This window comes from Morus notabilis, unplaced genomic scaffold, assembly GCF_000414095.1.
Source record: "Morus notabilis unplaced genomic scaffold, ASM41409v2 Scaffold195, whole genome shotgun sequence".
In the NCBI taxonomy this organism is placed as follows: domain Eukaryota; kingdom Viridiplantae; phylum Streptophyta; class Magnoliopsida; order Rosales; family Moraceae; genus Morus; species Morus notabilis.
The window spans coordinates 1-8872 of NW_010360717.1; the positions used below are offsets into that span (position 1 = coordinate 1).

Below are 8872 nucleotides of genomic sequence, written 5' to 3' on the forward strand. Positions count from 1 at the left end.
CACCCTCCCAATGCTCACGCACTCTAGAATAACTGACTACCCTTCCTCCCGTCCCCGTACACCCTTAAATTCCCTCACTCCTACTATCCTTCTAACAAACTTCTCCACGTTAGCTCCTAGTTCCCGAATTTACAATTTCCCCCCTAACACTTCCTCTATTCCCACTCTCCATCCCCTTGCGTTTCCTGGAGTAGACAAACTTCAGTGGAGGACTAACAGATTGTCACATGACTCACTTTAGCGTTTAAGTAATAGATACAGAACCTTGCACATAAACTAATTATGGGAATGAATGTATAGAACCTATCAAATTACTACATGGAAAACAGAAAAGCATCAAATAGCAGTTAGCCACTAAGAATATTTCAAGAACCAAACAAAAATACTATTTTATTATAAGACAGAACAGATTGCTATTAAAAACTCCGACCTGTACAGTAGCAGCAGTCACAGTATCCAGAAGTGTGTTAGCGGTGTAACTATTAGATTGCAGTCTAATACGTCTTGGCTCAATGTCCACAGAGCTCTTTGACCAAACTGCCAGGGTAGATGAATCCATTTTCTGTACGAAAACAATATGTAAGTAAGATAAAGCAAGAAATGAAACCTACGAAAAACTTGGAAATAAATAACTTACTTCACATCTAGTAATATTTTCAAGGGGATATATCCTCAATGTCCGACTGGTACTGGGATCAAGCATGCGAATCCCATCCAAGCCAATCTGAATGACCAAAATTTAAGCAGATTATAACCACAATATTATTTGAAAAAGGATGGGTCGTGAAAGACAGGATGGAGTTCCAAAGCAAAGCGCATAAGAGAAAAGCATTATGATTAGAATAATAGGAAGAGAAAGTCCATGATTTAAAGTAAACAATTAGTAGGTAATTATTGGAATCATGGGAAATTAGAAAGCCATTATTCAAAGCAAAACAACGTGCATTCTGATAAGCCCTTACTCAGGCAAGTGTACATTAGGAGGAGCAAAGGCTTAGGAAGGGGCAGGGCCTGATCGTAAGAAAGTTGTTTTTAGCTTTAAGTGGGAACTTGTAGTATTAGTAGTATACTTACTTAGATAGCTGGCAGAGGGGGGAAATAAGGTGGAATGTATAAAAAGGGAGGGAAGAAGAGTAGAAACGGTTACGGGAGAAATAATCAGGAAGTAGACAAGACTTGGAATCATTCCAAGCAAGGGGAGGAAGCAGACCCTCGAAGATCTGCGTATCATTGTATAGGTTCTGTCGATTAATAAAATTTCTACGTTGATTCTTTCTAGATTCTTTCGATTCTTCAATTCATTCTTACATAGATCTTGTCCCAAACACCAAAGACTCTATCATTTGGTATCAGAGCAAAATATTTTTTTCCCTGGGTGTTAATGGCGGCCAGGAAAACCGAGGAGAAGTTCGATGCAATGGAGAAGGAGATTCAACAGGTTAGGGCTTCGGTGGAAAAAGAAATTGGTGAGGTAAGGGCCGAAATCAACCATAACATAGCGAAAGTGAGTCAGAATGTGTCGGAACTGCGCAGACTGGTGGAGGAGCAGATGCGACTGCTGACCGCGGCGGCGACAGCGATTCCACCGGCGGAGGGTTCACGATCGAGAGCCGCGAGAATTCGGGAGGATGAAGTAGGGGTGGCCCAAGGTGCAAATCGCGAAATCACGGGTCGATTAGAGGAGGACGGAGAAATTGCGCGTGCTAGGGCTCGGGATGCAAACGAAATCCGACCTGATTTCCACCGCGACGGCCGGAATGGTCGACCCAGGGATAGCGAGACCGGCGATGGAGACAGAAATCTCCGAGAAGGGCGGCGCGACGATTATCGCATCGGAGGAATTACCGAGGACGCTCGAGACTGGCCCAGAGGTCGAGATGTTGAAGGAGGAGGAAATCGCACCGGAAACGGAGGACCCAGGCTGAGGATGGACGGTCGACACGAGAGAGGTCGATTCGGAAATGGTGGCAGAGATAACAGGGGACGTTGGGAAGAGAATGAGGCTGGTGAGTCCATGGATTTTCTGGGGACCTACGGGGAACCGTGGGGAGGTGAAGACTTTTCTCCAGTTAGGAGGAAACAGCTAGATTGTCTATTATTCAGTGGAATTGACCCGGATGGCTGATTGTTTAGGATGAACCAATATTTTTCCATCAACAGATTTTCTGAGAAAGAGAAGTTAATTACAGCGGGAATAGCTTTGGAAGGAGATGCCTTATCGTGGTTCCAATGGCAGAACCAACGTCGACCTTTCATCACTTGGATCGATTTCAAGGTGGCTCTTTTACAACGTTTCCGTTCATCACAGGAAGGGAATTTGTGTGAGCGTTTTTTAGCGATTAAGCAAACGGGAACGGTGGCCGAGTATCGACGGAACTTCAAGGTATCGGCCGTTCCTTTACAGGAGGTGCCGGAGGAGATTCTTAAAGGCATTTTTGTAAATGGGTTGAGGGCTGACATCCGGGCTGAATTGCGTTTACTCAAAGCTGGAGGGACTATCCGAAATCATGCGCAGAGGATTGAGGAGAAAAATATGTTGCTGCGAAGGGAGATGGGGGGGCCTCGGGTTTGGCATTCCCCAGCGGCGGGGTTCACAGCCAATCCATCTGTGGGAGCCACGGCGAATCAGCCCCAAGGCAATCCAATTCAACCCCAAAGCATTCCGATCGTTGAGAGACCGAGAAAGGATTTTCCGTTTCGGAAGTTGTCCGATTCGGAGTGGCAAGAGAAGAGGAATAGGGGGCTTTGTTTTCGTTGCGACGAAAAGTTTACGGTTGGGCATCGCTGTAAAAAAAAAGAGTTGCGAATCATGTTAGTTAGCGATGAGGATGATTGGGAAAACCAGGAAATCGAATTGGAGGAGACAAAGGGGGAGCCAGAAGATTTGCTACGGACGGAGGTGATTGAGTTGTCGTTGAATTCCGTAGTAGGATTGACCACACCAAAGACCATGAAGATAAAGGGGGAGATTGGCCACCACGAGGTAATTGTTTTAATAGATTCCGGTGCTACGCACAATTTTATTTCCCTTACATTAGTTTCCGATTTATCATTGCCAATAACTCCTACAACCGGTTTTGGTGTCCAAACGGGCACGGGAGAGTCGGTACAAGGGCAGGGATTATGTAAGGAGGTGGTGTTAACCATGCAAAACTTAACTATAATTGAGAATTTCTTGCTGCTTGAGTTGGGGGGAATAGACGTGATCTTAGGAATGCAATGGCTTGAGACTTTGGGTAGTATGCATGTCAATTGGAAGACTCAAGCCATGAGGTTCAAGGTGCATGGGGAAAGTGTAATGTTGAAAGGAGATGCTAGCCTCACGAGGTCGTTAATCTCCCTTAAGGCCATGATGCGTACCATTCGTCATGAAGGCCAGGGAATTTATTTGGAGATGAGCCAATTAGGCGTGGAGCAAAACCTTGATGTTGAGGAAGGAGGCAATGAACAGCTTCAGTTGTTATTGCATAAACATGCGGCTGTTTTGGACATGCCAGCCAGGTTACCACCACATAGGGTGAGGGATCATCACATAATCCTAGAGGAAGGCACGAGGCCGATTAGTGTTCAACCCTACTGGTACCCACATTTTCAAAAGAATGAAATCGAAAAATTAGTAAAAGAGATGTTGGCAGCGGGGATCATTCAACCAAGCACGAGTCCTTTCTCTAGCCCGGTCTTGTCAGTTAAGAAGAATGATGGCAGTTGGGGATTCTGTGTGGATTATCGGGCGTTAAACAAAGCCACGGTCCCGGATAAATTTCATATTCCGGTGATCGAGGAGTTGCTAGACGAGTTGTGTGGCGCCACTATTTTCACCAAGTTGGATTTGAAAGCGGGCTACCACCAAATCCGTATGTGTGACGCGGACGTACCAAAGACGGCTTTTCGCACCCCCAAATGGCACTATGAGTTCCTTGTTATGCCATTCGGGTTGACAAATGCACCGGCCACATTTCAATCCTTGATGAACGAGGTGTTAAAGCCATTCTTGCGTCACTTTGTATTGGTCTTTTTTGATGATATCTTGATTTACAGCCGCTCTTGGGAGGACCATATGGGGCATTTCGACAAGGTCATATCGGTCTTGCGGAGCAATCAACTGTATGTCAACCAAAAGAAATGTCTTTTCGCACAGGAACGGTTGGAATACTTGAGACATATTGTCTCTAAGGAGGGAGTGTCGGCAGATGTCAGTAAGATACAAGCCATGAAAGATTGGCCAACTCCGCGGTCCCTTAAGGAGTTACAGGGATTCTTGGGCCTTACAGGTTATTACCGCCGCTTTGTGGAAAGGTATGGACGCATTTCGTGGCCCTTGACACAACAACTAAAGAAAGACGCTTTTCATTGGAATTCTGAGGCCGAGGATGCTTTTCAATGCCTAAAAAAAGCTATGACAGAGATTCCCGTGTTGGCTTTGCCGGATTTCTCTCAACCCTTTGTGTTGGAGTCTGACGCTTCAGGTTTTGGCATAGGCGCGGTCTTGATGCAATGGCAGCGTCCCATTGCTTATTTTAGTCAAGTTCTATCCACGCGCGCTCGTGCCAAGTCAGTATATGAGCGGGAATTGATGGCAATTGTGTTAGCCATTCAGAAGTGGCGACCCTATTTGTTGGGTAGACGCTTTGTGGTGCACACGAACCAGAAAAGCTTGAAATTTCTCTTGGAACAGCAATTGGTGAGTGTGGAGCATCAACGGTGGCTATGTAAACTACTTGGCTATGACTTTGAGATTCACTACAAGCCGGGGAAGGAAAAGTGAGTGGCATATGCCCTTTCTAGGCAGCAGATGGGGCTGTTTTTAATGGTCTTGACAACCCTAATGGTGCTGGATATTGAGGAGTTGCAACGGTAGGTTGGATCGGACCCCGAGCTCAGCAAGACAGTGACGGAGTTAACGGCTGGAAATCCTTCTTTGCCGGGGTATTCCCTACATCGGGGGCATTTGTTGTACAAGGACAGGCTGGTCGTTCCTCTGCAATCGCCTCTTATTCCAACCTTGTTACGGGAATTTCATAGTAGTAAGATTGGCGGTCACTCGAGGGTTCTCAAGTCTTACAAGCGGTTAGCCAGGGAGTTCTATTGGAGGAGAATGCGACGGGATGTTAAGTCGTTTGTGGCTGCCTGTGTCACATGCCAGCAGCACAAGTCTTCCACCTTGTCTCCGGCGGGTTTGTTGCAGCCACTGCCAATTCCAAATCGTGCGTAGGATGACATTTCAATGGATTTCATTGAAAGTCTTCCCAAATCAGCCGGCTACAATTCGATTCTGGTTGTAGTTGATCGTCTTAGTAAGTATGGTCACTTCATTGGCCTTAAACATCCGTTTTCGGCCAATATAGTGGCTGCTGCCTTTGTGCGTGACATAGTGCATCTTCATGGTTTTTCCGCGGAGTATAATCTCCGATCGCGACAAGGTCTTTATGAGCCATTTCTGGAAAGAACTTTTCCGGTTGCAGGGTACCACTTTGTGTCGGAGTACGGCCAATCACCCGTAAACGGATGAACAAACTGAGGTTGTCAACCGCTGTTTGGAGGCTTACCTGCGTTGCTTTGTTTCCAACCACCCTCGGCAGTGGTTTACGCACGTTCCGTGGGCCGAGTATTGGTACAATACGAGCTTTCACGTTTCGGCTGCCATGACACCTTTCAAGGCTCTCTATGGTCGAGATCCTCCGCGGTTGGTGCCTTATGAGGTCGGATCTACGGCTACCTGAGAGTTAGAGCGGCAATTATGTGATCGCGATGCACTTTTGGCTTACTTGAAGGACCATTTGGGCCGCGCCCAACAGTCCATGAGGGACCACGCCAACAAGAAGCGCCGCTTGGTGACTCTTGAGGTCGGAGACATGGTTTATTTGAAACTTCGGCCGTACCTTCATCGGGCACTAGCTAGGGTAGTGAATGAAATGCTCACGCCACGCTATTATGGTCCGTTTCCGGTCCTTGCTCGTGTTGGTCCCATGGCGTACAGGCTGCAACTTCCCGTTCATGCTCGGATTCACCCGGTCTTCCATGTGTCGCGATTGAAGAAGGCTCTTGGCTCGGTGGATAGTCCTCAATCTTTACCTCCCAATTTGTTGGAGGATTTGACATTGCCGGTTGAACCGGAGCAGGTTTTGGATACACGTTACTCCCCGATTACGGGTTCTCTGGAGGTTTTGATCAAATGGCGCCATCTTCCAGACTTTGAGTCTTCATGGGGAACTGTTTGAGGATATGCAGCACCAGTTTCCTGCCTTCCACCTTGAGGACAAGGTGACTTTTTTTTTGGGGGGTGGGGTGTAATTGATAAGCCCTTACTCAGGCAAGTGTACATTAGGAGGAGCAAAGGCTTAGGAAGGGGCAGGGCCTGATCGTGAGAAAGTTGTTTTTAGCTTTAAGTGGGAACTTGTAGTATTAGTAGTATACTTACTTAGATAGCTGGCAGAGGGGGGAAATAAGGTGGAATGTATAAAAAGGGAGGGACGAGAAGTAGAAACGGTTACGGGAGAAATAATCAGGAAGTAGACAAGACTTGGAATCATTCTAAGCAAGGGGAGGAAGCAGACCCTCGAAGATCTGCGTATCATTGTATAGGTTCTGTCGATTAATAAAATTCCTACGTTGATTCTTTCTAGATTATTTCAATTTTTCAATTCATTCTTACATAGATCTTGTCCCAAACACCAAAGACTATCACATTCCCTGTTTTCAGGGGAGTTTAACACGAACGACAATGTTTACGAAATAATGAGCATGAAAGAGACAACAACAAAGCGTTGTGATAAGAAATGTAGAAATAATTCAACTTTCAAAGGACGTGTATACAACTAAATCACGATGCTATTCTCAAATCATCTTTCTTGATGCAATGTCCCCCCATCTTCAGCTATAGAAAACATTGAATAAAAAACCACTCACCCACAACGTAAGAGTCTAAATGCATTCCAAAGAATATCCATATAACAGACATACATAATAACTATGAAGCAAACAAGTAAAATGCAGATTGCGAGCAACATCACAAACTAAGGAAGGAAGTCCCGTACAGATTGCTGGCAAAATTACTAACTAACTAATCTACTAGTTTTGCTTTAACCTAAAACTAAGAACTTAAGAAAGAAAAATAAATAAATAAGACTTTGGCATACCTGGCAAAGAACGTCCATGGTACTCTGGCCTCCACTTTCAGCCAACAGCTTGACCCGAAACTTCTGAACCCCACTCTTCACGTCTTGCAGGGTATCCGCTTTCGGGACAGCTCTCACAATCTTGCTCGAGCTGACGGACGAGTCTTTAACAGAAGGGAAACTAATCGATCTCCCATAATCATCGAACAAGGTCGACGATGACGACTTCGGCACAGTGCCCCTAGCTCCGTACGGCTCGGCCTTGTTCCCTTGGTAAGCATAAACGCCATCGCCATATCCGTCGTCTCGACCCGAATCGTTTCTCTTTCCGTACAGATCCGACCCCAAATCGGATCGACTCTGGCCGTAACTCCCGTACTTGTCTTCGAAATAGCCCCCGGTCTGATCGAATTTCGCGTAATTCTCGTACGGGCTGTCGTAAATCGGCGGCACCGAAGCCCCCGATTGACCGTACGGGGCGGAGTACAAGGACGGGAATTGTGAATTGGGGGCAGGACTAGCGCTAGGGTTCGGGTTCGGAGGAACCGACGCCGGAGGAGGCGCGTAATTGGGAGCCGTCTGATGCTGATCGTACGGCGGGAAGTACGATTGCTGCTGCGGCGGCGGCGGCGGCGGTGGTTGGTAGGGCGTGTGGGATTCGAACGGAGGGAAGGACGGGGCTTGGGAGGCGGAATTGAAGGACTGCAGATTAGGGTTCGGAGTTGGAGAATATGAAGGGGCCGTGGGAGGAGCGGGGACGGGATCGGGATTTTGAGGATAAGGAAGGTAGGACGGGGAGTAACCGGAGAAATCGGAGGGGCCGTAACCGGCGGAGAACGGCGGCGCGGAGGCGTAGGAGCTCTGAGGAAGATCGGGGCTAGGGTTAGGGTTAGGGTTTTGGGTGTGAGGAGGATAGGGATAATAGGGAACGGAGCCGTAATCGCCTTGTTGCATCGCTGATTGTCGAAGTAGAGATGAAAGGCTTTTTTTTTTTTTTTTATCGCTCTGGTTTTGTTAGATCGTTTGGAGAAGAAGATGGGAAGAGGAAAGAGCGAGGAAGCTGATTGGGGAAAGGGAATATGTTTGGGGTTGGGGTGGGACTCTAGTGTGTAGTAATAGAATACCAGAAGTTTCGGTGTCTTGCTTTGTCGGTGGGACAAGTGGAATTCTGATCAAAAGAATTTTGACTTTGGCCATCTTTTCTGATTTCTTTTGTAAGTGTTTTGTTTATTGCTAATTGGTTTTTTTTTTTTTTGAAATGAGCTATTGCTAATTAGTTTTGGACAACTATGATTATTACGATGAGGAATGAATTTTGTTAAGACAAATTGTAGTAAATAACATATTTTGGTGGTGGTAGTGATAGTGTATAGAGTGGCGCTTTTGTAGGAGCAGATGTTACACGCTTTTAAAGTTAAGTGTTGTTCGTTTAGGTTATTGTTTCTAATACGTTCGCCGGATGGTGGCCGTGCTCCTTCAGTGCTTTGTTTCGTGTGGTGGTGGGCTTCTTTTGAAGGTGATGTTTTTTATTGTCGACGGCGGCGGTAGAGGGTGAGTTCCACTTGCATTTTAACGTCATTTTCTCAGCCTAGCCGTATCTCCTTCAAAGTCCTTTGTCTTTCTAGGTAGTGCTCTCATTGGGGTCTTTTGACAGCGGGTCTTGAGGTCTTTTGACAGCAGATTTTGGGGTCTTTTTGTGTTTATTGTGTTTTTATTTGTGGTGTGTTTTCTTCACTGTAATAACTGGGGCTTTCACT

At 46.4% G+C, this 8872-nt stretch overlaps 1 protein-coding gene across 1 annotated transcript; it reads right to left on the reverse strand.

Moving 5' to 3' along the window:
* Nucleotides 1–430: 430 nt before the first annotated feature.
* Nucleotides 431–8188, reverse strand: LOC21399069 (protein FREE1; the record flags this gene model as incomplete). Its single annotated transcript, XM_010097221.2, has 3 exons — nucleotides 7137–8188; nucleotides 638–724; nucleotides 431–562 (listed from the first exon to the last, which is right to left on the reverse strand). Coding segments are annotated over exons 1-3 (1152 nt in total), but the record flags the coding sequence as incomplete, so codon positions are not given.
* Nucleotides 8189–8872: the final 684 nt, after the last annotated feature.